The sequence below is a fragment of the Sorex fumeus genome, unplaced genomic scaffold (assembly GCF_029834395.1).
Source record: "Sorex fumeus unplaced genomic scaffold, SorFum_2.1 ptg000064l, whole genome shotgun sequence".
In the NCBI taxonomy this organism is placed as follows: domain Eukaryota; kingdom Metazoa; phylum Chordata; class Mammalia; order Eulipotyphla; family Soricidae; genus Sorex; species Sorex fumeus.
Window position 1 is genome coordinate 494,708 of NW_026606121.1, and position 27,822 is coordinate 522,529.

A 27,822-nucleotide genomic window follows, 5' to 3' on the forward strand; every position below is an offset into this window, starting at 1 on the left:
TGGGAGAGTTAACATTTTGGAAAACAGCTTTTATTGCGATACCTTTGACATACAAAAATACATCTAAGGTACACAACTTGATGTTCTGACAGATGTACTCATTGTGAACAGATCGCCACAATCAAGGGAATGAATAGATCCATCTGCATAGTCAGCAGGCCCGAGTGGGGTAGAATATGGTGAATACGGGAGTTTTGAGCACATGGGCTGGTGAGTTCCTAGTTACATTCTGAAAAGACTATTCCGTATGGGAAAAACCTGCATGACTAGAAATCCCTACGCTGGGGTCCCCCTCCAAACCCTAGACATGGAGATGTGACCCCTTTCTCGTTTAGTGGAATAAGAAAAGCGTCCCAGATACTGGCGGCTGGACTTGGGTCTCAGCCCTGGGACCGCGTGACCCTAAGAGATTGCGGGGGGCACTTTCTCTTGCTGAGGTTGGTGAGGATGGTGTCCTGGTTGTTCCGGTAGAGAACCACAAAGCTCTGGGGAGGAAGCACGGGCCGGTTCCCCTCCACCTGGCCCATGATCAGGTAACTGGCTCCTGGGGACGGGAGGGAGGAAGACTTGTTAGTGATCTATCATAATTAACACCTGATCCCTCCGTTTGACCATTTCCAACATTTTCAAGAGGCTGAGGGACCCCTTTTTATTTTCTTTTGTGGTTTTCGGGCCAGACCTAGCAGTGCTCAGGGATCACTCCTGGCAGGAATGAGGGGAGCAGAAAATGATGCATAGGGCAAGGCAAACACCCGAGCCCCTGATCTCTCCAGCCCATGCTCCCCCCCCCCCATCTTTCTTACCTTTCTTCATGGGGGGGCACTGCCTGCAGGGCACATGAAACTTCAGGGGAGCGTCAGTGGGGGGAGAGGGCAGGTCGAGGCCTCCATTTTTGTATACGTTCATGAGACTGACAGTGACAGTCAGACCGTCCCCTGGGCCCCGGACCACGGACTTCACGGTGGCCGTCACCACTGTGGGAGGGGGGACAGCGAAGGCGTCAGGAGGCCAGCACAGGGCTGGAGGCTGGAGGGGACATTGTGGGAGGGCGGGAGGCGCTGCTTACCCAGGCTGCTGCTACAGAGGTTGCTCTGCAGGGTGCCGCTCCGCCGGCACTGTTTGGGGCAGGGAACACTGGGTGTACCTAGGGTGGTGGGGAGGCTGTTCGTGGAGGAGACCCCCAGAGATCAGGACAGTTCCCAGGACAGCACGGAGGCTTGGGCTAGGCCTGGGCTGGCTCACAGTCTCTGTGCTGGGCCCTCACTTATGAAGTGATGTGCCTAGGTGGGTTCTGGGTAACCGCCCACCTCACCCCATTTCTCCCCTTTCCCACACTCACTGGGACCTTCAGGATTGGCCGCAGCCTCAGGTGTGGCCTTGGGTTTGGGTTTGGGTTTGGGGCCCGGTCCAGGCTTGGAGCCAGGGCGAGGGGCTGGAGGCCGGGGCAGGGCATCAGCTCCGGGGTTCAGGGCTGGGCCTTCCGCGGCACCTCGAGGCACCGTCCGGTAAGAGGCGGAGAAACCGTCAGCTGTGACACTGAGGTCAGAGACGAACTGGACCAGGAGTTCATTCCCATCGGAGGAAATGGGCCTGTGGGCACCAGACGGACATCAATGCTGGCCTCCAGGCGTGCCAGCGCCACCTGACCCCCCCCCCCCCAGCATTTGCATCCTCACTCTGGAGCCCCTCTGGGCTGCCTGAGCCCTCACCCTGGTGCAGTGTCCCCGCAGAACTTCCCCAGTCGCTTGGCGTCGTCGGTCACTGCCCCATTAAACACACTGACCGAGTCATAACGGCAGTAGGTGTCAGGCTCCAGATCGAACTTCCCGAAGGTCAGCGTGATGACCTGCCGGCGGGGGTACGGGGAGGCTGCGCGGGGGGGCCCCCAGCACCTCCCGCGCCTTCCCTGGCACGCACCCTGGCCCGCACCCCGTCTCCCTTGGGATTTCACTTTTGCTTGCTTGTGTGGGGCCCACACCCGCCAATGCCCAGAGCTGACTCCTGGCTCAGTGCTCAGGGAAGCACTGCTGGCGGGGCGGGGGGGACCCTGCGCAGGGTCGGTACCTGGTCTTGGGGCGCTATGATGTGCCAGGAACAGCTGATACCCGCGGGGTAATCGGACTCGGGCCAGTTGGGCGTGGTCAGGGTTCCTTGGGCCTTCTCCAGGCGCCCCCCGCAAAACTGGTGCTCTGGGGGAGGGGAGAGCGGCGTGGGGGGCGGTGGAAAGCCTCCAGCACCCCTCGCCTTTGGGGGGGCGCGCGCAGGAAGCGGGGCAGCCTGGGTCTCCGGGGGAGGAGACGCAAGGGCGGGCTGGGCAGCAGAGTCGGGATGAGGTTAGCGGACCGGCCAGCCGGGCCGGGAGAAGCGGGGCTCGCACAGCCCGAGCGCGGGGGCGGGGGGCGGGGAGCAGGCACAGGCGGGAGTCCCCCGCGCCCTTCCTGCCCGCCCTGGGCCGCGGCCACTCCGCCCCTTTCCCCTGCGGATCCCATCTCCCCGGCCCGGCACAGAGCCCCGGCGAGCCCGCGGGGGTGCCCTGGCTCCGGGGCGCCGCCTCCCTCCGAGGCTCCGCGCGGGGAGGTCCCCGACGTAACACACTTGAGGGGAGACGTCTGCCGCCGGGAGCGGGTGATGGGACCGCAATCGGGAGTCCAGGGACGGGTGTCGGGGGGCTCGGGCCGGAGGGGGGGGCGCCGAGTCCGCCCCCCCAGCCCGGGTGCCCCCCGGACGCCCGTCGGAGGAAGCCCGATTGCGGACGGGGCGGGCACTTACTCACCGTCCCAGTAACCCCAGGCCGCCCATTCCACCCGCGGGTCGCTGACCCATTTCCGCCTCGCGCCTGGGGGGGGCCCTGGAAGACGGGGTGGGTGGGGGCGGGAGGAGGGGAGAGAAGACGGGGAGGAGGGACTGGAGGGGCAGTTAGTGCAGGAAACGGGGTACAGGGGTTACTCCTGGCTCTGCACTCAGAAATCACCCCTGGCGGTGCTTGGGGGGGACCATAGAGGATGCTGGGAATCGAACCCGGGTCGGCCTCATGCAAGGCGGGCGGGCGACGGGCCCCCGGCTCCGCGCGGGGCGGGACGGGGCGGGGCGGGGCGGGGCGGGGCGGGACGGGGCGGCGGCCAGGCGAGCTCACCAGTGCCCGCGGTGGCCCGCCCGCTGTACCAGAGCAGGAAGCCTCGTCCTCCCGTGCCCTCGTCTGTCGTCATCCTCAGGGTCACCTGGTGGCCGGGGGCGACGACGGGCGCCGGCCGGAAGGTGCCGCAGAAGCGGCCGAGTCGTTGGCCGGTGGTGTCCGCCCCGGCGAAGACCTCCAGGGCGTCATAACGGCACGCGGGGTGCTGCTCTAGGTCGAAGACGCGGAAGGACAGGGACACCTTCTGGCCCTCGGGGACCTGGGCGGGTGGGGAGGTGGGGGACAGGGGCCCGCCCGCAAAGTCAGGCCGAGTCCCTGTCCCCGGGGCACCTACAGAATCAGCTCATGAGGGAGGAAGGTCTGGGTGGGTGTGCAGAGTTCCCCCGTGGGCAGGGCAGCAAGGGTCCAGGTGGACATTGTATGTGGTGTGGAGGTGGGAATGGAGAGTTTTGGGGTTTGGGTTTTTTTTTCTTTTTTCTTTTTGGGTCACACCCAGAGATCCTCAGGGGTTACTCCGGGCTCTGCAATTCAGGAATAACTCGTGGCGGTGCTCTGGGGACCAGAGGCTTGCCAGGGTGTGAACCCTGTGGACTGCGTGCAAGGCAGATGCCTGACCCCGTACTGTTGCTCTGGCCCTGAAGGGGAGTTTTTTTTCTTTTCTTTTTTTTTTTTTTTTTGCTTTTTGGGTCACATCCAGCGATATACAGGGGTTACTCCTGGCTCTGCACTCAGAAATCACCCCTGGCGGTGCTTGGGGGGACCATATAGGATGCTGGGAATCGAACCCAGGTCGGCCGCAGGCAAGGCAAACGCCCACCCTACCCGCTGTGCTATCTCTCCAGCCCCTGAAGGGGAGTTTTGATGGTATGAGTTAAGCTGTGTGGACATGTGCTATGGGTTATGTTGGTCACTGAGTCCATCAGTGACCAGCCAGGAGGGGGCTGGATAGTCCCAGATTGAAGATGGGGGGTGCTCAGGGGTTGGAGGGGCCCCTTAGCAAGGCCTCTGGCTGCCATGGAGGAGTGAGTAGTGACTGGGGGAGGAGGTGGCTTCTCACCGTAACTGTCCAGACGCATTCCTTATTGGGGGGGTAGAGGTTGGGGAAGCCCTCGCTTGCCACGTACCCTGATTCCCCAGACAACTCTCCTCCACACAGGAACACGGGTCTGCAGGACACAAAAGGGTGGGGATGCTGGAGTGACGCCCTGAGTACCAGAGGCCTAGGGGAGTCGGGGGCTGGCACCCTCTGACAACAGTCACCAGGATCGGGATGGGGAAGACTCCAGGAAAACTTGGGGCCAGGAAAAAAAAAAGTTCAGGGAAGATCCGGAAGGAAGAAAGTGGGGCCAGCTGTCTCCTCACCACCTCCCCCCAACAGGAATTCCCGGAATCCTCCTCAGGGGGCCCCCCTTCCTCTCTCCCTTCCTCCCGCCTGGCTGGCGGTGGGGACAGGAGCCGCCTAACTACTTCCAGATGCAGACACAGCCACGAGGCGGGCGGGGGAGGGGAGCGCCCGCCGAGGGCCCTCCAGCTGAACCTGGACCCGGGCCTCTGCCCGCTCCTGTTCCACATCCCTCAGGCAGCCGCCTCCCCCTTGCTGCCCGCCGCTTCCCCTCGCAGCCTCGCTCCCTCCTGGAATCCAGATGTCCAATTCCCAGGCAAGTTCAAGGTCGGGTGTGCTCAAGCTCCACGGGGGGCCCCTGAGGGTCTGAGTAGCTGGGGCACTTGGGGGTCGGGGGTGGGGGCACAGTGAACATGTGGGGGGGACTCAGGGGCCAAGGAAAGGGCGTGGGCTGGGGGAGACCTAGGTGGGGGGCACGTGAGCCAAAAAAATCCGCAAACCCCACGGCTCTGACCTCCCTGGACTTTTGAAGCTCATCAGGTTCCGAAGGTGCTGAGGGACCTACCTGGTGTAGTTGGGGTTCTGGCCCTGGGCGAAAGGCAGCAGGGCACAGGCGGCAAGGAGGCGCCCCAGGAGGGAGGCTGTGGCCGGAGGCAGCATGGTGGGGGGAGAGGTGCCGGGTCCGGTGGCCGCAGCAGCTCAGCCTGCAGCCTCGGCAGCAGCAGCTCGGAGATAATCCGTGCCAGACGGGTGTGGGCGTGGGGATGGCCGGAGGGGCGGGCAGCAGGGAAGGCGGGCGGGAGGAGCGAGAGGGACAGTGTGGCAAGTCCATCCCAGGCCCTCTCTGGGTCCCACACAAATAATGACCAAAGTCCAGGGTGGAGCCATGAGGGGCCCCGGAAGTACCAGCCATCACCTGGGTACCAAGTCGTGTCGTCTGAAGCGCCGCCCAGCAGCCTGCCAATACAGCCTCGTTCTTCCCAAAGATTCTCTTGCATATCCCCCCAATCCCACCCTCCCACCTCCACCCCCAATCTCTGCTCACCACCCCAGGTCCTCACCACCCCATTTTTCTGCTTACGTTCCATTTTCGTCTACCCCGGCTGGCAGGACTAGGTGCAGGAGTGGGGTACCAGGAGGGAGGGAAGCTGAAAGGGAGAGTCTCCCCCTACTGAGGCAAGAAGAAAGCTGGGGTGGGGGAAAGGACATGCGATAAGGGTGGGGATGATGCTCTAGGAGGGACAGGAAGGAGCCGGAAGCCTCTTCTTTAGGCTGGAGGAAGGCTGGAGGAAGCGGGTTTTGGAGGGGGGAAGGGGTTATACCTGGGAGACGGAGGCTCCAAGGAGATCACGAGCCTCCTGGTCCAGGTGAGGCTCCCCATCAAGATTTGGGGAGGCCACACCTCTGCGGCCACTCAAGGCTACAGCACGGCCCAGTCCAGGCCTGTTTTCCTCTAGCCCAGGCAGGGGACCCCCAGCTCTGTCCTGGGCTCCTCACAGACCCAGGGTTCCAAAGAGCCTCATTTCAGCCTTTTATTCTATTTGTCCATCAAATCTCTTTGTCCATGATAGTCAGGTTGGGGTCCCCTCCTGGGCAGCCCCCTGAATATTTTACAAAATGGTTCCCTGCCCAACCCTGGTATGTCTAGCAGCCCTCACCCACCCCCCCCACACTGGAACCCTCCCCCATGCACAGTGCTCCTCGTTACTCTTCCAGCTCTCCTTGCCCCTGGCTTGTGGGTGAGGTGGAAGAGGGGGCGTCAGCTCTCGGGGGTGGAGGACTCTGGGCCACCCCCGCTGGCCGCCCTCTGCAGCATGTCCAGGGCCTCCCAGAAGAAATCCTTCTGGGCCGCCAGCAGCGGCATCCAGCCCACAATCTCCTTCATCTTCTCCATGCGGTCTTGCAGCGTTGGACAGCTGTGGATCTGGTTGAGGTACTCCTCGCAGGCCCGGGCAGTGCCCCCGGGGTCCTGGGGTACTCCAGTGCCAAGGCTGTGCTCGGGGGTCGCCACCACCCTGCTGGCTGGCAGGTCCCGATAGGTGAGATGGTGCTCGATGTCATGGCTGGACAGCAAGTAGAGACAGTCACGGCTGGAGCAGAGGGCGCAGGCGCAGAAGGGGACCTTGGGGAACAGAAGGGGCTGTCTGAGGCAGGGGGAGGGTGTCCCAGGAAGCCCCACTGTGTTAGCCTGGAGCCAGCAGGTCAGGCGGGGCCACTGGGTTGGCTCCAGGAAGGGGTGGAGAAGCGGGGCCCGAGGGCCTGTTGCAGTCCTGTGGGCTGCCTGGCCCCATGGCACCTCCTGCCCACTCGCCTGGCCCTGCGCTGACCTTCACTTGGAGCTTGACGAACGATGCGCTGCCCTTGGGCCAGCCCGGCAGGCGGCCGCCAGCCCCGCAGCCACAGCCCAGCAGCTCCTTGCTGAAGTCTGAGCCATGGCTCAGCACCAGCGAGTTGTTGAGGCCACACCACAGGGCGATGGGGCGCTGCAGATAATGCACCTGGGGACACAGGGCCAGGTCCCTCAGCGGGGGACGCCAAGGGACGGAGACCCAGCTCACGAAAGAATCTAGGGGAGACCTGGGGCCCATCCTAACCCCGCCCCTCCTCCCCTTCTCCTCCAGGAAGGCTGCCCTGATTGCTGAGTGCCGCTCAGACTCCCCGTGTTAGCTGAGCACCTGTGGCATTCTCTTCTTTGCAGCCATCCTGCTACTTGCTGACCTTGCTGTCCAGGCCCAGCCCTCCCTCTTCCCAAAGCTTCTGGCCTTCCTTGTCCCTGTGCAATCTGAGGTGAGTCCCAGGAATGACTTCTTGCCTTTCCTCTCAGTGGTTTTCAACATTTCTATACCTGCAGACTGCCCGGCCCATCGCTAAGAGCCTCTGCTCTATCCTCTGTTATCTTATAAGACACCCGACCCTGGGGCTGGAGAGATGGTACAGGGCGGAAGGCACCTGAGGCCGTGCCCTGTGGCCAGCCTGGGTTTGATCTGCCAAATCCCAGAGGATCCTCCAGGCCCCTCCAGGGGTGATCCGTGAGGAGAGTCAAGAGTAAGCCCTGAATACACCAGGTATGTCCCCCAAAATGGTGAGCCTCAAGAGATGTACAGTGGGCAGGATACTTGCTTTGCATGAGGCCCACCTGGGGTTTGATCTCTGGCACCCCATACAGTCTCGGAGACCTGCCATGAGTGATCTTTGACCGCAGAACCCTGAACATCACCAGTTGTGGCACAAGACAAAAATGGCAACCCTATTCTGAAAATACATGTCCACGAGGTCCCTGCCCTGAGCAGTGTGAGGGAGGAAACGTCCCTTTCCCGCCGTCACCAATGCCCGTCTCTCCTGAACTTTCTTTTGATCTGGTTCCTCTCCCTGCTATGCTGACGTATCTTATCCAAAGAACACCTGATGCTCTGGCGCCGAGTCCTCCTCAGCCCCCTCCTGGCGCTCAATCTGCTTTCCTTTTGCAGACAAAGCTAAGGAGAAACATCATCATGACACAGGAAAGCAGAAATGAACTTAGAAGTGACTGAGTGGCCCATCTGTTTTGCTGGATATTCTTTTTTTGTGTGTGGGGAGTACCCTGCCCTGCAATGCCTAGGCTCTGCACTCGGAAATTACTCGTGCTGGGGGGTGGGGGGAAACCATGAGATGCCAGAAATGGAACTCAACAATTGGCCGTGTGCAAAGACAAGCACCCTACCCAACTATACTATCCATCCCCCTTGTTGGATATTTTTATATCCACAGGTATATATTTTTCAACAAAAAAAGTCATGGGGCTGAAGTGATAAAATAGTGGGGAGGTGTCTGCCTTGTATGCAGCCAACCGGGGTCCAATCCCCTACATCCCGTATGGTCCCTTGAGACTGCCAGAGTGACTCCTGAGTACAAAGCCAGAAGTAACACTGAAGCATCTCTAGGTATGGCCCGCCAAGTAAACAGAGACCTGAGCACAGATGGATGTGCCCTCCCCAACACACACACAACCCAAAACCACAAAAAAAACAGGTATTTCCAGGAAGGAACCTCGAACAGAATCACTGTATATGACCCCAAACTGGGTGTAATACTAAAACTGGGTGTGGCACATTGTGACACTGGGTGTGACACACATAAAAAAAAAAAACTAAAAAACGTGGAAGCATACTGTGTAACCAAATGTTTATTTTCTCTTGATGGGGCTGGCAAGACAGTACAGAGGGTATGGTGCTGGCCTTGCCATCCCTGAAAACCCGGGTTCAATCCCGGCGTCCCATATAGTCCCCCGGGCAGCATCAGGATTTCTGAGTGCAGAGCCAGGAGTCACCCCTGAGCATCGCAGGGTGTGATCCCAAAAGTACTGTACTGTACAGTCCTCCCAGTGTTCATCGATTTGCTCGAGCGGGCCCAGTAAGTCTCCATCGTGAGACTTGTTGTTACTGTGTTTGGCATATTGAATACATCACGGGTAGCTTGCCAGGCTTTGCCGCGCGGGCGAGATACTCTCAGTAGCTTGCCAGACTCTCTGAGAGGAGCGGAGGAATCGAACCCGGCTTGGCTGGGGCCGGCTGCACACAAGGCAAACGCCCTACCGCTACCCTATGCCCTACTCCGGCCTGACCCCAAAAGTAAAAAACAAAAACAAACAAACACCAGATCTTTATTTTCTCTTGCAAATGTCTCCTGAGGCTTTGGGTGACAGCTCAGGGACCTCTGTGAAAAACCCGTGGCTTTTGCCTTTAGCTTCTGGAGGGTGTCTGCCTCGGGGTGGGGGGGGGGGGGTGGCTGCCTCGTTTTCCAACTTGCCTTCATGCCCCTGCCCACAGTGGGGTCACTGTCCAGGGTGGCTCCATGACTTTCCCATCTAGGTCTACCCTGGCACTGTACTGACGTCTAGAGTTCCGTTTTAGTGGCCCAGTCTCACGCTAAGAGCCCAAAGTCAAGCTCCTGAGCCTGTGGCACTCACAGGTGATGGTGGCTGCTGTCCCTGCTGTCCACAGGATTCCTGGCCAGCATCATCACCATCCTACCTGCTACGCTCACCTCCAATCCATTTCCAGAGCCTATTCGTTTTCTCAGCAAACCTCTTACGTGTCCTTTCCTTCCTGGCAGCCACAACGACAGCCCCTGGCCTGGTCTTAAGTGACACCATTACTGACCAGTGTCCTGGGGCTCTTAGTGTGGCTTCCTGGGTGCTGCTGAGGGGCCAGAGTCATTCACCCGAGGGGACCGCCCATCCTGCTCCGGGAGCTGGGAGCATTCACTCCCACATGCTGTTCCCTCCTGGGGCTGGTCTCTGACTGTCCCCAGCTCAGAATGGGGCACACTGAGTCACTGTCCACATTACCCAGCAGGCCTCTCTCTCTCTCTCTCTCTCTCTCTCTCTCTCTCTCTCTCTCTCAGCTCACATCCGTCCCTTTCCCACTTCTGCCCCGTCCCCGCCTCCCACCCACTGCATTCCTATAGTGAGACACCAGGTCTACACACAAGGGACTTACTAATCTAATGCCACCTCTGGGAAAGACACAGGCGTTACCCAGGGCTCAGCTCTGGAGGGAGAGAGAGAGAAGAGGGGGGGAGGGAGAGAGAGAGAGGAGACAGGGAGAGAGGGAGAGAGAGGGGGAGAGAGGGAGGGAGGTAAGGGAGGGAGGGAGGGAGAAAGGGAGATAGAGAGGGAGAGAGAGAGAGAGAGAGAGAGAGAGAGAGAGAGAGAGAGAGAGCACGCACTTGAGAGAGTGCCATAGCACTGGACTCTGAGCCGGGCCGAGCAGGAAGGGAATGAATGGCTGGGCAGTATTCAAACCTGCGTGGGCTCTCCTCGGTCCATTTTGTCGCCTGTCCCCAGCTGTCCATATCTATTATTTCCCTGCATAAAGATTCGGCCAAATTCATCCACCAGGCCCAGGTGATTGTAGCCAAGTGAGCAGAATAGAACCTAGGTGAGACAGAGAGCGGGTGTGGACACGCAGCAGTCCCCCCCCCGCCCCAAGGAGTTCGGAGCTCCCAAGTCTTCCAGCTGCTCCTCAGCCCCCTCCCCGACTAAGCCCTCCCGGAGCCCCTTCCCCCTGAGAGCCTGTCCCTCCCCCCTCTCGCCCATCTTTCCATCCCGACAACTGCTGCCCTCTCTGGCCTGTCCACGTCCCCCAACCTACCTTGGCGGGCAGTGAGAGGGCAAGAGGCATCTGTTGGTCCAGGGGATCAAAGGCTTGAAGGGTCCCAAAGAGATCACGATACACCCCTGGGGTATGCACCTCAAAATACACTCCCCCCTGGTCTGGGGGGTCGGGAGCCCTCAGTTCAGCAGCCTTGGGCACCCATTTCCTAGGGAGCAGGCCCTACCCAGGAGCCAAGCAGCAGGATGGGGGGGGGCGCGGGGGTGTCTCCCACCCACACGAGGCGAAGCACCGGCTCCACTGTGCAGGACACTCGGATGCCCTATGGGGTGTGCGGGAACGGTGCGGGGGCCGCTCTCTTACCCGTGATGTACAGGGTGCTGCTCTGGTTGGAGGCCATGCGGGCCACGCGGAGGTGTGGGAGGCAGCGTGACACCTTCCTCAGTGCCAGTTGCACCGTGTAGGAGCGAGGCTGGTCCAGCTGCGTCTCATTCACCACCAAAGAGTAGATCTTCCCTTCCTCTGGGGGGTGGGGGGTGCGGGCAGACAGTGATGGGGCTGCCAGGGACTCCAACTGAGACTTCTACTGGCCTAGAAAATCTCTAAGCTCGGGGGCCAGAGAAACAGTACCGTGGGGGAGGGCGCTGGCTAAGTTGTAGGTGGCCGACACAGGTTCGATCCCCGCCACCACATGCAGTTCCCCCTGCCCCCCAACCCCGAAATGATCCCTGTCAGAAATGATCCCTGAGTGCTGAGCTAGAAGTCAGCCCCGAGCACAGCCAGGTATGCTCCCAAAACAAGCACGGTAGCACTGTCCTCCCATTGTTCAGCGATTTGCTCAAGCGGGCCCAGTAATGTCTCCATTGTGAGACTTGCTGTCGCTGTGTTTGGCATAACGAATACGTCACGGATAGCTTGCCAGGCTTTGCCATGTGGGTGAGATACTCTCGGTAGCTTGCTGGGCTCTCTGAGAGGGGCGGAGGAATCGAACCCGGCTCTGCCAGGCTGGCTGCCTGTAAGGCAAATGCCCTACTGCTGTGCTATTGCTCCAGCTCAAAACAAGAAAAGAGAAAAAAAAAAATCCCCCAAGCCATATGAGATGAAATTATTGCCCTGGAGTGGGGTGCAAGAAGCAGAAGCCAAGGTCACCCGACTCTAGCCCCTTACTTCTGAGAATAAATCTGGGCCACCCTCCTGCCAGAGGAAAGCTAGCAGTGCAGACTCGGCGGAATCAAATGGATCTGCTGGGAATGGCGGTGTCTGGGGAGTCAGGTCCTCCACCTGGCATTAAGAAGTCCAGAAGGTGGGCTGGGGAGGTAGTCCAGTGGGTAGAGCGCTTGCCTTGCATGTGGCCAACCTGGGTTGCACCCCTTATGGTCCTGAGCCCCGCCAAGTGTGACCCCTGAGTGCAGAGCCAGGGGTAAGCATCACCAGGTGTGTGCCCCCCCCAACAAAAAGGTCTCAGACGGGCGCATGTGGTAAAAAAATCAAGGAGGTCCCCGAGAAAGCGGAGGGGCAGATTGGGGTACAACTGATGTGAAAGGCTGGGGAGACTTGAACTTGAAAAAGCAGGCACAGTCTGGGTTGACAGTACAGCTGCTGACCCTGATTCAATCCCTGGCACCCCATATGGTTCCCCAAGCATTGCCAGGAGTGATCCTTGAGCGGAATCAAGCAGAAGCCTTGAGCACAGCTGGGTGTGGCCCAGAAACAAAAACAAACAAAAGATCAGCTCAGTGGCTTTCAGATCATCTTTCACCCTTTTAACTTGGGGGGAGGGAGGTGGACAGATGGTGGTGCTCAGGGGACCCTTCCTGTGGTGGAGGGCTTGAAGCCAAGGCCCCTTGCAAGCAAAGCACCTGCTTGGCCTTTTAAGCCTCCTTCCCAGTGAGGCCCTTTATTAACTGAAATATGCAGAGCCCCGGGCTAGTTACTGGTTTGAGAAAGTGATGAGGTGGCCCTGGGCCCCTTTCCTCCTCCCCCGCCCCTGCCCTGCCTGGCAGGTACCAGGCAGCAATTTGCAAACCACAGTCGGGGCCCACCTGTGAGGAGCAGCAGCGCCCGCTGTGCCTCCTGGCCCACCAGCACAATCTGTTTAAAGCTCATAGAATGGTGGAAGGTCATCTTGAAGACCCGCTGGCCACTGGACTGCAGATAGACCTCCACGCAGTCACACGCTCGGCTGCCAGTCGTGCCCACCACTCCTGGCTGCTCCCGAGTGGCCAAGACATAGAGGTATTTCCGGTAAACGGTGTCACATCTCGGGTCCGAGGCAAACTGGGAAGAGACGAAGAGGGCAGGGTTGCTGGAGTGGGATGGGGTTTTGGGGACACCAGAGCAGGGGAAGTTGAGAGTCTTGGGCCTGGGGCTGAGAAATGACATGTCTCCTGGGCCACAGATTACAGGGGGCGAAGTCCTTGCTTGCACATGGCTCACCCTGGTTTGATGCCTGGCACCATATATGGCCCCCTGAGCACTGCTAAGGGTCGCTCCTGAGCACAGAGCCAGGAATCGCCTTGGAGCACTGCTGGGTGAGGCCCATCAACCAACACTCCCCCCTCCCTACCCCACCCCCAGAAAACAGCATTGTTTGATGAGGGCTGGAGAGATAGCACAGAGGTGAAGACACTTGTCTTTCTATGTATATAGTGGCTGACCCGGGTCCAATCCTCAGCCCTGTGTCGGGTTCTCTGAGCCCTACTAGGAGTAAGCCCAAGCACTGAGCCAGGAGTAGCCCAGAAGCACCACTGGGTAGGATCCTGAGACAAACTAACATCTGGCCTCTGGTGTGGGAGGGCAGGACTTATAAAGGTCTGGGTCCCGGGGCTGGAGCAATAGCACAACGGGGAGGGCATTTGCCTTGCAAGTGGCCGACCCGGGTTCGATTCCCAGCATTCCATATAGTCCCCTGAGCACCGCCAGGAGTAATTCCTGAGTGTATGAGCCAGGAGTAGCCCCTGTGTATCGCCGGGTCTGACCCCAAAACAAAACAACAACAAAAAATAAAGGTCTGGGTCCCCAGGGGAGGGGCAGATTTGCAGCGGGCGAGGGCACTGCCACTCACATCTTTGGCGCCACGACACAGCACAACGTAGCGGCAGGCTCGTTTCCACTGGATCTGGCCAAGGGTGGAGGAGACCAGGGCATTCTTGAGGAAGAAGAGGGTGCCGGCATAATCGAGAATGAAGACGTGGTCCTTGGTGGGTAAGAAGCGGCGGTAGCCATGGGCTAGCAGGGGGGCTACGCTCTTGTTCAGACAGCGCCGGCGGCCCCCAAACGCCTGGAAGTACAGGCCCTTTGTGTCTGGAGAACGGAAGGAGGTGGAGATTGCAGGGTCCAGTGACACCACAAGGAAATCCATTTGTACAAACTAGGTTCCACGCCATCTGGTAATGGGGGTGGGGGTCACCCACTGGTACTCGGGAGTCAGTCTCGTGGTGCTCAGGGAACCATGTGGCACCAGGGATCAAACCTGGGGCTCCCGCATGTAAAGCGAGTACTCCAGCCCTTTGAATCACCTCTCCGGCCTGGAACTTCACCCTTCCCCGGCCCAGGACCCGCGAGCAAGCCCCTTCCAAAGGACCTACGGGAAGCTTGGAAGGCACCCCTAATTCTGCCTGAACTCTCTGGTATCAACATAGGAAAGAGCAGAGGGGTGTTCCGGGAAGGACCTCACCCCCCACTCTGGAGCTCTTCTCTGGACCCCTCCCCCAGGCTGGTGGTTAGACAGGGATGGAGTTTAGAGGATATTTTCCAACTGGGATGAGAGATTGTTCCCCAGAGAATATTGGTTGTCCTGGTTGGAGGACATGCTATTGGCATTAAGTGGGTAGAGGCCAGGATGCTTCCCAATATCCTCCATCAGCCCGATAACCCCCCACGGTAAGGAAACATTTGGTCCTAGATGTCACTGGTGCAAATGTCAATGCAGTAGTGGGGCACCAGCTGGAAGAGACTGGGGGAGACTTAGAGAACTCCTAGGTGTGGGGCCTGGGGGGTACGTGTTTAGCAGGGGGGGTGGTTGTCTGATTCCAGTTTCTTCCCGGGATGAGGGCGGGGGGGGGGGGGGTCAGGGCCGGCCGGCTGGGAGGTGTACAGTTTAGGATGGCGGCTCTCTTCCAGGGCCGGAGCCCGGGAGCCTGTTCTCGGAGCCGGGGGCTGAGCCTCTGGCAGATCCTCCTCCACACGCCCTCTGTGTCGCACACTTCGTGGAAATAGTGGCACGTCTCGCCGAGTGCGACCACGTCTCTGACCGGCAGGAAGGAGATGATGTGCTCCACCTGGGGGGCAGGAGGGAGGACCTGGGGATCACAGAGGGTCCCCAATCCTTTCCTTGATATTTCTATTCCCCCCTTTTGGGAGGGAGCCACACCCGGTGGTGCTCAGGGCTGGCTCCTGGCTCGGTACTCGGGTCACACTTCAGGCAGGCTCAGGGACCATCTGGGGTGCTGAGGGGGTCCTACCTGGGTGAACTGCGTGCAAGGCGAGCACCTCCCCGCCGTAGCGGGACGATCACTCCCGCCCCTCACTCCTCCCTATGACCAGGACTCACCAGCTCAGGGGGGAACAACTGAACCGAAATAGGGTTCCCTCTGCCCCTCTTCTCTTCATTCCCGGGTTCTGGGCCGCAAGAAGGGCAGCTCCGCTTGACCTGCCCAAGGAGAAGGGGTGCACAGGGGTTCTGTGAGGGCGTCTCAAGCTTTGCTCTCTCCTTTCCCTTGACTGTCTTGCTCCCACTACGATCTGGGGGTGGGGTGGGGAGCTCAGAATTCTGAACCCCCCCCTCACCCTGAGCCCCTCTTCTCGTCTGCACAGCGCGGTGCATCTGGGCAGCTTCCGTCTCCGGCTTCTCCTCACCATCCCGCCTGCTCCCGTCCTGCCCCCCTCATCTCTCTGGGCCCCTTGGCCCCTGCACTCAGCTCCCCAGCTCCTGCAGCGTTTCCCACACCATGATCCCAGCTTGGACTTAGGGCACCTCATGGGCCCCTCCCTCATGGAGTCTGGGGCTGACAAGTCTCTCTGTGACCTCACTGTCCGGCCACTGTGACCTATTTTCCCCCATGCAATTGACCGAAGAAATGAAGGGCTACCTGCAGGGCCCTAGGGGGGTATTCCCACTGACAGGGCCTGGTGGCACTAAGCCTGCTGGGTAATAGGGGTAAATTCTTGACATTTGGTAGGCCAGGGCCTGGGGGTGGGTGTAGGGGGCCTAGCTAAATGACCACTGGGCACCAGTGCTTGCACCCCAATGAGAGGGAAACAATTCAGTGCAAACTCCTTGAAAAACTCATATTTGCAGGCCTGCTGCCTTCCAGGACAGGAGAAAGCTGTTGCTTAGGTCAAGGGGCAACACAGGCCAGGAAGGAGGGTGGGGGGCAAGTGTACCCGGGCAATCTTCCAGCCTAAGACACTGACCATGCTTGTGGGGGAAAGGGGTGACATTTAGGACCAGGAGGTGGTGTTGATTCCACACCCCAAAAGACACCAGGTGGCTCAGTGAGGGGCTCCCTGGTGCAAGCCCCTGGACTCCCAGGCACTGGAAATCAGCTAGCTGGGGGAAACCCCAGCCGCAGTTTTAGTAGTTCAAGGCAGGTTTCGGGAAATCAACATCTATCTGGGCGAGGACTTAGGAGGAAGAAAGTCTGATGACCGCCAGGGGCCTCTGACCTCCGCAGTACAGAGCGAAGGCTCAGGCCTCCTCTAGTTTCCGGGTCCCCAGTGTCCTGCGTAGAGGCCAGGGGTGCTGCGTGGGGGGAAAGTCCCCCTTGACGGAGCAGGGGAGGAGGGGGTCCTCCCTGGACCCCGGCCCTGTCCGCCTCGCCAGGCGCGTCCCGGGACTCGGGGAAGCCGCCGTGTGCGACCGGAGCACGATCCTGGAAGTCGCTGCTTAGGCGTGTCCTGGCTCCGCCGACTCTCTCACGCCCTCCGAGCCGCAGGCGCCCCAGGCTCCAGATCGCGCCCAGTCCAGCCTCTGCTCTGCTCCCGGGCGGCCAGCAGCGCCGCGCTCTCACTTTGTTACTCTGTCTCAAAGTTCTAGCTCACCCGCCTCCTCCTTAGCGAAGGGACCGCCTTCTCGCCCATGCTATTGGTAGGTGGCGCCGTCCCTCAAGAGAAGAGGCCGAGCCAGCTTCCCGCTGGAGGCTCTAAGAGGCCGTCTGAACAGTCACTCGTCCACATCTGGCTCACGATTGGTCCTCGCTGGAAAAGGCCTCGCGAGCGTCTAGTTGGGGCCCCGGCGTCCCCGCCTCCCGCTTGGATGTGATTGGCTTCATCTCCAGCCGCGAGCATTGTGATTGGGCGCAGCTGCGAGGGGCGGGTCGGCCTGCCGCGCCGGCCGTTGGCGAACGCTCTGTTCTGGCGCCCCGCCCTTCGCGCGACTCTCGCCGGGCGGCGGAGTCTCAGCCTCTGATTTGCCACTTGCGCCGCGTCTCGGGACCGCGATTGGTCGGCCGCGTCCCTCGGCCCGATTCCGTCCCCTCGGAGCGACTACGGCGGCCCCGAGGAGGGGGAGGGGGCGGGAGGGACGGCCGGTGCCCGTCAGTCAGGCAACGGGAGCCGCCGGGAGCGGATGGCGGCGGTGGTAGCGGCCCCACTCGCCGCCGGGAGTGAGGAGGCGGCGCCCGCAGCTTCCGTTCCCGGAACTCTGGGGCTGCCGGGGAGCCGCAGTGCAGAGCGGGCCCTAGAGGAGGCCGTGGCCACCGGGACCCTGAACCTGTCCAACCGGCGCCTGAAGCACTTCCCCCGGGGCGCCGCCCGCAGCTACGACCTGTCAGACATCACCCAGGCCGGTGAGTGCGCCCGGCCCCCGCGCCGACCCGGGCCCTCATTTGCATAGCCCCGCCCCGCGCCGGTCTCTCCCGCGGCGGGGGCTCGGCCCGCCCCTTCACCTGGCTGTCGGGGTTCTGGACCCCTCCGATCGACGTCAGCCGCCGCCCCCCCCGGCCCCCTCTGTTTTGGAACTTCTGGACAATGAACGCGCTGCTCGTTGGCACCGAACGCTCAGCTCCTACAGGCCGGGCTTGGCGCCTCGCCCCCCGTCCCAGCCCCGCGCCCCGCGTCTCCTTCTTGGCGTCTCCGCGCACCTGTAGCGCGGCCCGCCTCTCACCTGGGCGGCTCTTTGGCATCAGCTTTCCCACCCTGGGTTCGGATCGTTCCCCCTCCTCTAGTGAGGCCTGGCTCTGTCTCCGCTTGGTCTCTGCCTCCAGCCGCCCGAGCGGTGGTCCCCGCCCGAGCTTGCCCCCGACAGCCTGATGTGTGTGCTCACTTGGCCCCGTCCCCCGTCCCCGGGCACAGGCCAGCGCCTCCATTTACTCTGCCAAACCTTCCAGCCCTCGCTCCAACGCCCCCACCATGATCTCTGCACCCCTTCTCCCAGGCCGCCTCCTCCTTCCTGCGCGTGTGAGGTCACTGTGGACCTGTGACCTCATAGGGACCCCCGAGAATTCCCATTTCGGGGTGTGCTCGCCCCGGGAGGGTGGGGACCGGGCGGGAAGGCAGGAAATTTCCGCTCGTAGGTCCCCGGGGCAGGTCACCTGGCCAGGCTGGGTGTGTGATGACGTGGGGCGGGGGCGCTGCCGCCGCCGCCGTGACAGGTGAGTCGGACCCCGCCAGGGCCGGCCGGTGCGAGGAGGGTTGCGTTCCCCGGAGCCGCGTCCCGGCCGGCCCCTGGGCACCGCGGGGGGCGTGTGACCCCCCCCCACAGGTGCGCGCTCCCCTCCGGGCGCCGAGTGGGCACAGGGCACAGGGCACGGGGGTGGGGGGCGAGCAGGCCGGACCCCTCCGCTCTCCTCGCACCGCTGGGAGCCCCGGGAGCCGGCCCCGTCTCCCGCAAGCTCGGGATTGACCTCGGCAGCTGCGGAACACTTGCCTTCTGTTCCTTTCCCCTCCCCCCCGGCTTGTTTTCTGACAAAGACCAAATGTTATTCTTGACTTCCGTAGGGCTCCGCGTTCCCGACTCCTGGGGAAATCTCCCGATCGGCCGCTCCCAGGCCTCCCCTCCCCCGCCGCATTCCGGCGCGCCCCGGGGTGCAGCCGCTTTCCCGGGGCCGGGCCCTTCACCCTTTCAGAACCCAGGGTCTAGGCTAGGTGGGGTCGATCTTGGCCTGAACCCCGCGCCCCAGTGTCCTCTCTCCCCCAGAAGAGCAGAAAGGGGAAGTGGCCCAAGACGGCTGGTGTTGCCTGCACCCACCCTTCCGCACCCCCCCTGCCCACACTGCAGTGCCCCCCACGACTGAGGACCCTGAAGCCGCCAGCGCAGCGGACCCTACTCGCCCTTCCCAGGGCTTCTTGGGGGACCCAGTCAGGACTGCAGTTGTCTGCACCCTGATCCAGACCCCTGCACTAGTCCTGGGGGTGGGAGGGACTGCCCCACAAAGGAGAAGTTCTCTCACATCCTGTCCCTCCTGGGTGCCTCTGACCCGCACTCCCTGGTCCCCCCCCTTCCAAGGACTCTCCCACCTCCAGGTCTGCTCTGATTGGGGGTACAGAGATCAGGGATGAAGGGGCTCGGTCAGCACGCCCCAACCCCCCCCAGGACCCCTATCCAGGAGAGCAGGGTGGGAGGGGGAGAGGAGGGTCCACTCGCTTTCTGCTGCATTTCCTGTCACAAGACTCATTTCCTTGGGGGACAGACCCCAGCTTCCTGCCCGCCCTGTGTTGCGCACCTCCCTGGGGAGGGCCTTTGAAGAAACTCACCCGAGTTTGGGTGCCGGGGCTGCCTCGCGCACACGCTGGGTCCTTCTTGCAGGTTGAGCAGCACAGCAGAGCCCGGAAGTTTAATTGGCTGGTGCTTTGGTCTGGCAGGAGTACCCCTCCCTACACCCCCTGACCCCCAGTTTCAGGTTCCTGGGCCAAGGGGTGCTCACAGACCAGACCCCACTCCACTCCCAGCCCTCCCGGTGCCTGTGGCTGGCGAGCCACTGCCTTGGGTTCACCCAGAGGGAGGCCAGGGGCCTGGAAAACAGGACGCAGCCTGGTGACCTGTATCTACAATGCCCCGCTGAGCCCCCGACAACATGGTTTCTGGGCCCTGGCTGGCTGAGCATGGGGCATTGAGTATCTGTGTCTCCTGGGCCAGGCTGTCGGTGCCCTTGGTGGCTCCTCTGTTAAAAACAGGGTGAGGGTCAGAGAGATGGTTCAGTGGGCATCAGGAGTGGCCCAGTGGACATCAGAGGTGCCCACTGGACATCAGAGGTGGCCCAGTGCATATCAGTGTGGCTCAGTGGACATCATTTGGTGCCCAGTGGGTATCAGAGGTGGCCCAGGGGACATCAGTGGTGTCCACTGGATATCCGGTGGCGCAGTGCGTATCAGAGGTGGCCCAGTGCGTATCAGAGATGGCAGAGTGGACATCATTGTTGCCCAGTGGGTATCAGAGGTGGCCCATTGCATATCAGAGATGGCCCAGTGGGCATCAGTGGTGCCCAGTGGGTAATCAGAAGTGGCCCAGTGGATGTCAGGGGTGACCCAATGGACATTAGGGGTTCTCAGTGGGCCTCAGAGGTGACCCAGTGGGTATCAGGTGGCCCACTGGATATCAGAGGTACCCATTGGATGTTACAGATGGCCCAGTGGGCAACACAGGTGGTACACTGAGTAACAGGTGACCTGGTGGGCATCAGTGGTGGCCCAGTGGACATCAGGGATGGCCCAGTGGGCATTGGATGTGGCTCAGTGGCCATCAGAGGGCCAAGTGTCTAAGCACAGACTGCGTGCAGGGCCTGGGCTCCGTCCTTAGCACGGCATGGTCTGATGAGCTCACCATGATTGACTCCGGAGCACCGATCTGAGAGGAGACCCTCAGCACCATCGGGTGTTATCCCCAAGCCCAGATGAGACCAAACAAAAAGAGACTCGTGTTCCCTCAGTCCAGTGCCCGCACCCCCACCCTGCCTGTGCCCGGCCTCCTAGTGAGAGTCACTGGGACCCTTCCTCTTCACTCCCAGGATTCCCCTTTATTTGTGGATTTGAAGATATATTCAAGGCTTCCCCCTCCCCTGGAATGTACTGGATTGCAGCTCACTTGGGGAGCTCAGGTTTAATGGACCCATTTTTGTTTGGGGGCCACACCCAGCCGAGTCCCAGGCTTCTGGCTCTGTCCTCAGAGATCACTATTGGCGGTGCTTAGGGAACCATATGGGGTGGCAGGAATCGAACCCGGGTCAGCCTCATGCAAGGCAAGGACCCTCCCCGCTGTCTATCACTCCAGGCCCCTGAATTAGGGGAGAGGCGAGGCAGCGGCTCTGCCCTCCTGTCTGACTCCCCAACTCCACGACTGACTCTCTCTCTCTAGACCTGTCCCGGAACCGGTTCCCCGAGGTGCCCGAGGCAGCGTGCCAGCTGGTGTCCCTGGAGGGCCTGAGTCTGTACCACAATTGTCTGCGATGCCTGAACCCAGCCCTGGGGAACCTCACAGCCCTCACCTACCTCAACCTCAGGTAAGGTGGTCAGGAGGGGCGCGACCCATGGCCCTGGGTGCCCGGCCTGTGAGCGAGCCCAACCCGCTCCCTTTCTCCCTCCCCAGCCGAAACCAGCTCTCCTCGTTGCCCCCCTACATCTGCCAGCTGCCCCTGCGGGTGCTCATCATTAGCAACAACAAGCTGGCCCTCCTGCCCCCCGACATCAGTGCCTTAGGGAGTCTGCGGCAGCTCGTAAGGAGGGTGGCGGGCAGGCGGAGGAAACTGGGGGGCGGGGCAGGGGCCGGGGGGGCCAGCTCTGAGCTGAGGATCCCCCCTTCTGCTCCGGGTCAGGACGTGAGCAGTAATGAGCTGCAGGCGCTCCCGGCTGAGCTCTGCAGCCTCCCGGTCCTGCGGGATCTCAACGTGCGCCGGAACCAGCTGGGAGCCCTGCCGGACGGTGAGGGCCGCGGGCGCCGGGGTGGGGGTGTGTGTGTGTGTGCAGGGGTGTGGGGTCCTTCTGGCAAAGACGGTTACTGTCCCTGAGTCTCAGCCCATGGCATAAAAGGGGGCTGGCAGGTGCTGATCGCCAAGGAGAGAGGGGAGCATGGCCCAGGCAGAGGCGGTGCTCCTGGCCCCTTTGATGGGCTACGAGGCACCCCGAAATCTGGGTGCCTGCTGGGCCCTGGCTGTGCTGGGTGGTGGCTGGCTGGGTGGACCAGGTGATGTCACTCAGCTTGATTGGCTTCATGGGGTGGGTTGCTCTGTCTGGGCACCCTATCAGCAGCACTGGAGGAGGGTCTGCCCTCCCTGCCCAGATGGAGCTTGGCCCGAAGTGGGCAGGGGTGTGGGAGACAGAAGTGCTCAACCATGAGTGGCTGGGTCAGCGTTGGTCTGGAAGATGTGAGGTGACAGTTCTCTGTTATCTTGGGGCTCCTGCTCTTTTTCCCCTCTGTTGGAATTGGGGTCCACACTCACGGTTGCCTCTGGCTTAGCAAAGAGCCTGCAGAGTGCCCTGGGGTTGCAGAAAGGCAGAGGGATTGTAGTCCCCAGAGACTTCCTGGAGGAAGCCATACTAGAGCTGAGCCACTTGAAGGGGGTGTGGACAAAAAAAAGGGGACTCTCCCAGCTGGGCAGGCAATGCAGCCCAGTGGGACTTGTGGGTGCTGGGGTGAGAGGGAGGGCAGTGGGTGGGCTGGTGGGCCCAGAGCCCCGCACTCACACCCACCCCACTGTGCCCGGGAGACTGCAGCAGAGCCCCTGTTTCCTGTGGGGGTGGGGTGCAGCTGGTGCCAGCCGGGTGGCAGCCCAGCCTCACGCCCAGAGCCTGGTTTCCGGTGGGGCACTGTGTGGCAGGGACGGGGGTCATTGCGGAGGGGAGGGGAGGCAGGAGCGGGGTGCCCCGCCAGCCTGGGCCGGGTGTGCGTGTGGGGGGGCACCCCTGACTTTGTGTCCCCCGCAGAGCTTGGGGACCTCCCTCTGGTCCGCCTGGACTTCTCCTGTAACCGTGTCTCCCGTCTGCCTGTGTCCTTCTGCCGCCTGCGCCACCTGCAGGTCCTTCTGCTGGACAGTAACCCCCTGCAGAGCCCCCCTGCGCAGGTGAGGGGCCGGGCCAGGCTGGGTGGGCAGGGTGTGGGCGCCCCCCCTCCCCTGACTCCCACCCACACCTCCTCACCCTAGGTCTGCCTGAAGGGGAAGCTTCACATCTTTAAGTACTTGTCCACGGAGGCGGGGCGGCGTGGGGGGGCAGCACTGGGGGACCTGGCCCCTTCCCGACCCCCGAGTTTTAGCCCATGGTAAGTGGGGAGGAAGGTGCCTCCTGGCTGGGTTTGGGCCTGTTGGAGGGGGTGTGGTGCTGACTGTCCCGGCCATCTGCCGCAGCCCTGCCGAGGAGCTGTTCCCGGGCCGGCGGTACGACTCTGGTGGGTTGGACTCTGGCTTCCACAGCGTGGACAGTGGCAGCAAGAGGTGGTCCGGGAATGAGGTAAAGAGAAGTTTGGGGAATCTCTGAGGAGGCCCCCTGGAGCCCTCAGGGACAGGCCGGGCTGAGGAGGGGCTGGCGCTTTAAACAACCCTCAGATCCTGCCCCCCCTGGCCCAGAGAGATGCTCGCTCTCCTTCTTTGCCCCTACAGTCCGCTGATGACTTTTCGGAGCTGTCCTTCCGGATCTCGGAGCTGGCCCGGGAGCCCCGGGGGCCCAGGGGGCGGAGGGAGGACAGTGCTGGTGAGTAGGGGGCTCGGGGCTGGGACCCGAGGGGCGCCCCCCAACTGCTGGCTAAGCGGCCCTGCTGCCTGCAGCTGACGGTGACCCTGAGCAGACGGACTTCATCGACAGCCGCAGCCCTGGGGAGGATGAGGAGGCAGAGGCGGGCACTGCAGAGGTGAGGCCTGGGGGAGGGCTGGGGAGCCCCTGCCTGGGGGGCCAGGGGTGTGGGACAGGCACTGCTCAGCCCCCGCCCCCCCCCGCCTCGCTGTCTTTTAACTGCAGGAGCAAAGACCTCCCGACTCCAAGTCTGTGGCAGAGGACGGGGAGAGGATGCCAGGCAGCAGGTAACCCCGACCCCCTGCGCCTGACCCTGCCTGTCCCTGTGCCCTCTCGGCTGAGCCGCTCCCACCCCTGCCTGTAGGAGGGAGGAGCCGGCTGGGGAGGAGCGGCGGCGCCCTGACACCCTGCAGCTGTGGCAGGAGCGGGAGCGGCGGCAGCAGCAGAGCGGAGTGTGGGGGGCCCCCAAGAAGGACAGGTGCGTGGGGTGCCCTGGGCACCGGGCCCCCCTCTGAACTGCTCTGCCCCTGGTGTGACCCCCCTCATCTCCTTCACTTTTTAGTTTTCTGAAGCCCGGGACCAGACCTGTCGGCGGGGGAGCACCGGCACCCCCCACCCAGGCCATGTCCAAGTACGCGTCCCTCACACTCATCTGAGCGCCCCGCCCGGCCAGCCCCTGACTGGTCCCCGGCTTCCCCTTCTGTCTCGTTGCAGTGGCACCACCAAGTCCAATGCCACCCAACTGGGAGCATCTGGGGCACAAGGAAACCCCATGCCCGCCCCTGCCCCCCAGGAACCCTCTCCTCCAGCCGCATCAGGTAAGAGGGTCTCTGAGTAGGCGGGGCTGTGTGTGTGTGGGGGGGGAGGTCCTAGGCCCTGGGAAGGTGGATCCCTAAGGGGCTGCCTCTCTCGGCCCCGCAGCGCCAGCGCCTGCGCCCCGGCCACTCGGCTCCATTCAGAGACCAAACAGCTTCCTCTTCGGCTCCAGCTCCCAGTGCTCAGGTGCGTCCCCTCCCGCCGGCCTGCCCCTCCCAGCCGGGGAGTTGTTGGGTGTCTGTTGTTCCGTCGTGCCGAGAAGCCCGCCGTGCGGAACTCGGTGTGGGTGGTCAGACACATACGGTGCCCCCCCCCCTCCAGGCCCTTCCTCCCCAGACTCAGCCCTGAGGGCTCGGCAGGCCCCCCAGCCCGCAGGCGACAGAGGGGAGCTCATGGCTCAGCTGCGTCAGGTGAGCAGCACAGAGCGGTGGGGGGTGGGGGGGTAGGGGGGCCTCCATAGGATGCCCCCTCAGCCCCTGCTCACCCCCACCTCTCCCCACGGCCCTCCAGGTCCTCGAGTCGAGGCTGCAGCGACCCCTGCCTGAGGACATGGCCGAGGCCCTGGCCAGCGGGGTGGTCCTGTGTCAGCTAGCTAACCAGCTGCGGCCACGCTCTGTCCCCTTCATCCATGTGCCCTCGCCGGCTGTGGTCAGTGGGGGCCTGGGCGGGGGGGGGGGGTCCAGGTGCCCCTGAGGGCAGTTTCCACCTCTCAGTCTTGTCTCCTTCTCCCCCACCCCAGCCCAAACTCAGCGCCCTGAAGTCACGGAAAAACGTGGAGAGTTTCTTAGAAGCCTGTCGAAAAATGGGGGTGCCCGAGGTACGAAGGGGGGGTGCTTCCTCTGGAGCTGGCCTCCGGAGGGGCACCGCACGGGGGGCTCGGCGGGCATGCTGCATGACAGAGGCGTCCCTGGGTCCCTGCCCCCTCCCGCATGCTGCCCCCCTTCCTGCCCTCGCATGCCGGCTTGGTGTGGTGGCAGCGCGGGGGTCGTGTCGCTGCTGCTGCTGACGTTTGTCTTTGTCCCTGTCCACCTGCCCCGCTCTCCCTCCCCAGGCGGACCTGTGCTCGCCCTTGGATCTCCTCCAGGGCACCGCCCTGGGGCTGTGGACCACCCTGGAGGCCGTGAGGCGGGCGGGGGGCAGGGTGCCCCCACCCCTGCAGGCCCCTTCTGGTCTGGGTGGCTTCGTCGTCTTCTACATGGCCCTCATGCTGCTGTTCTATGTCGTCTACACTCGGCTCCTGGCTTCCTAGGACCTGAAGTCACCCCCTCCCCGGCCTCTCCCGGTCTCTTATTTATAAGACTCCAGCACCCGCCCGTGCCCCACCCGCACCCGCGGGGCCTTCACCCCGACCAAAGACACTAGTGAGCCCCTCACACACACACGCACACACACACACACACACACACACTGACCTCAGAGGCCCCCCCCATGGTGCCCCCAGCCTCTGGCCCCTTCCTGTAACCCCACACGCCTGCCCCTCAGTGCTGAGGTGCCTTCACGCCCCGCCCCTCCCCCTGCTGCTCGGGGGGCTAAATTATCTATATTTTGTAGAGAGAACTCTATATTTGTAGGGCTCCGCCGGGGCCCGCCCGCCGCTCTCTTGTATAAATTGTACAGACGCCTCAACCTCGCCTGTGCCCGTCTGTGTCTGTGTGTGGGTCTGTGTGCGCGTGCGCTCCGTGCATGTGTCTGCGTGTCTGCGTCTGAGTGTCTGTGTGCGTGTGTCTGCCCGTCTGTGTCCCGCCTGCCCGCCCCTCCCGCGGGCTGGACCCCCAGCCTGCCCGCCCTGCCGCCGCCGCCCCCCCGGGAAATGACAGGTCTGTGCCGCACCGGCATCCCGTTATCTGCCCACAGCTCCTCGCAGCTGCGCCACCGCGCTGAGCAGCCCCGACCCCCTTTATCCAGGCTCCTTTAGGGACACGGTGCGGGGGGGGGGGGGCTGGGGACCCTAACCCGGCGCCTCCCCCCAGGAGTCCCTCTGCCAGCCCCACCACATCCTGGAAGAGGAGGGGGCCCCGGGAAGGGGTCTCCCCCACATCGCTGCTGTCGTCCGGGCGCTGCTGGAACGGCCCTAAGGGGCTGAGGCTGGGCCACGGGCTCCCCCGGCACGGCCCCAGGGGCGGAGAAGAAACGCGGCTTCCGCTCGGCAAGGGCTGGGGAGGGCGGCCTTGGCCAGGCCCTGCACGGGCGCCCGGGCCAGGCGTTGTGTCACGTGCAATAAAGAGAAGGCCGGACCCCCAGGTTGCCCCGACGTGTGTCTGTGCGTGTGCGTGCGCGGCTGGGGGTGGTCTCGGCGGGTGTTGCCCCGCGCCCGCGCCCCGTCGGCAGGGGGCGCCCGCGGGAACGCGCGCCACGTGGACCGGAAACGCGCCCGGGGCGTCGCGGCGAGGCCTGCGAGCCGGGTGGGCGCGCGTTGCGGGCGTCCCCCGACCCCCGCAGCATGCAGCCTTGGCCCCCGCGGTCGCGAAGCCCCAGGGACCCGCCAGCGCTCGAGGAAGCGGCCCCGTTGGCCGGCGCCGGAGTGCATGAAGCCTGGAGTGCTGGAGAGGCGGCCGGGGAGGAGCCAGCGGGAGCCCCGCGGGCCAGGTGACCCGCTGGGCCCGGCCTGGGGGGGCGGGGCCGGGCACCCAGCAGGCACCCCTGGGGTGAGCGGCATGGGTATGAGGTGCCACGGCCCCTCCCCCGGGCTTCCTACTTGGAAATACCCCATGGGCGGCCAGCAGGATACCAAGGGTCCCGGCTGGAGCATTTCAGCGGCCCCCTCCCCGCTGCAGCCCACAGACCCGGGCCCGAATCCCTTGGTGGACTCCGAGAGAGCTGCGGCCCCCAGACCCGGCCGCTGAACTGACTTGGGGAACCCCGGAAGCCCCAGGTAGGTGCCGGGCCTCACTGCTCAGGGTGCCCACAGCTCGTGAACTGCTTTCATGGAAGTATCTACCACCCCCTTTCGTCCCCGCAGTTCCCGTTGCCCCGCAGAGGGCCTGGGAGGTCAGGCCGGCCAGGATGACGCTGCTCGCTCCCTGGGACCCCAACTACGAGGTGATGTGGGTGAGTTGGGGGTGCCCTGCGGGATGGGGGCGGGGACCCTGGGCGGGACCGCGGGCCGACCGCTTCTGCTGCCCCCGTAGGGCCCTGGATGCTCGTCTGGCGCCTCCTTCTCCAGCCGCACCCTGTACCACCCCTCCTTCTGGCCCCTGTACCAGGCTGCGGCCAGCCGGGCCCAGCAGGAGCCCCTGAGTGAGGCCAGCGCCCCCGGGGGCGTCCCGGTGCTCTGCTGCGAAGATGTCTTCCTGTCGGATCCGCTGCTGCCCCGGGGGCAGCGCGTTCCCCTGTACCTGTCGGAGCCCCCCGGGCAGGTGAGTGAGCGCCCCCCCCCTTCCTGCGTGCCGCTGCGGGACGGGGAGACAGCACGGCCGTCTCTCGGCAGGTCAAGGGCTCCCTGAAGCTGCTGCTGCCGCCCCCCATCATGGCCCCCTGGGTCCTGCCCAGCCGCCCGCGGGGCTGCCCGGGGGCCTGGCTCAGCGGGGCTGAGCTCATTGCCCTCACCGGCCTCCTGCAGATGAGCCAGGGGCCGCCCAGACCCGGCCCGTCAGGGGCCACAGAGGACGCCCCAGACCCCGCAGAGGACACCTCCAGGCCCAATGGCGGCCAGAGCTGCGCTCGGGGCGCTGCCCCCTCCCTGCCCCCTGATCCCTAGCCCCTGCCCTTGGCAAATTTGGTTTCTGTGGACAATAAAACTTAGTGTTGGTTTGCAAACTGGCGCCTGCTGTGGGCATGGGAGG

General features: G+C 63.0%; 4 protein-coding genes across 5 annotated transcripts; 2 read left to right on the forward strand and 2 right to left on the reverse strand.

The window, feature by feature from the left end:
• Window positions 1-22: 22 nt before the first annotated feature.
• PCOLCE (procollagen C-endopeptidase enhancer) lies at window positions 23-5,191 on the reverse strand. Its single transcript, XM_056128366.1, has 9 exons — window positions 5,041-5,191; window positions 4,191-4,299; window positions 3,134-3,392; window positions 2,065-2,189; window positions 1,710-1,846; window positions 1,340-1,590; window positions 1,067-1,144; window positions 804-974; window positions 23-544 (listed from the first exon to the last, which is right to left on the reverse strand). Exons 1-9 carry the CDS (start codon window positions 5,133-5,135, stop codon window positions 381-383), a joined length of 1,389 nt encoding a protein of 462 aa, XP_055984341.1. The 5' UTR covers window positions 5,136-5,191; the 3' UTR covers window positions 23-380.
• Window positions 5,192-6,225: 1,034 nt separating this feature from the next.
• FBXO24 (F-box protein 24) lies at window positions 6,226-15,482 on the reverse strand. Its single transcript, XM_056128365.1, has 9 exons — window positions 15,356-15,482; window positions 15,120-15,218; window positions 14,664-14,847; window positions 13,632-13,870; window positions 12,610-12,844; window positions 10,931-11,089; window positions 10,607-10,728; window positions 10,258-10,389; window positions 6,226-6,597 (listed from the first exon to the last, which is right to left on the reverse strand). The coding sequence occupies exons 1-9, from the start codon at window positions 15,425-15,427 to the stop codon at window positions 6,235-6,237; spliced, it is 1,605 nt and encodes a 534-aa protein (XP_055984340.1). The 5' UTR covers window positions 15,428-15,482; the 3' UTR covers window positions 6,226-6,234.
• A 1,589-nt stretch (window positions 15,483-17,071) lies between these two features.
• Window positions 17,072-26,139, forward strand: LRCH4 (leucine rich repeats and calponin homology domain containing 4). 2 transcript variants are annotated; one of them, XM_056128364.1, is made up of 18 exons: window positions 17,072-17,355; window positions 20,859-21,003; window positions 21,090-21,216; window positions 21,316-21,421; window positions 22,424-22,560; window positions 22,642-22,757; window positions 22,843-22,945; window positions 23,095-23,185; window positions 23,260-23,342; window positions 23,450-23,511; window positions 23,589-23,702; window positions 23,787-23,855; window positions 23,939-24,042; window positions 24,146-24,226; window positions 24,362-24,450; window positions 24,551-24,688; window positions 24,780-24,857; window positions 26,011-26,139. In XM_056128364.1, exons 1-18 carry the CDS (start codon window positions 17,136-17,138, stop codon window positions 26,113-26,115), a joined length of 1,968 nt encoding a protein of 655 aa, XP_055984339.1. In that variant the 5' UTR covers window positions 17,072-17,135; the 3' UTR covers window positions 26,116-26,139. The 2 variants fall into 2 exon arrangements, with proteins under 2 accessions (XP_055984339.1, XP_055984338.1); XM_056128363.1 differs by having other exon boundaries at window positions 17,073-17,355; window positions 25,092-26,124.
• Window positions 26,140-26,299: 160 nt separating this feature from the next.
• SAP25 (Sin3A associated protein 25) lies at window positions 26,300-27,801 on the forward strand. The gene is made up of 5 exons (XM_056128367.1): window positions 26,300-26,626; window positions 26,815-26,912; window positions 27,000-27,088; window positions 27,169-27,396; window positions 27,468-27,801. Exons 1-5 carry the CDS (start codon window positions 26,481-26,483, stop codon window positions 27,735-27,737), a joined length of 831 nt encoding a protein of 276 aa, XP_055984342.1. The 5' UTR covers window positions 26,300-26,480; the 3' UTR covers window positions 27,738-27,801.
• Window positions 27,802-27,822: the final 21 nt, after the last annotated feature.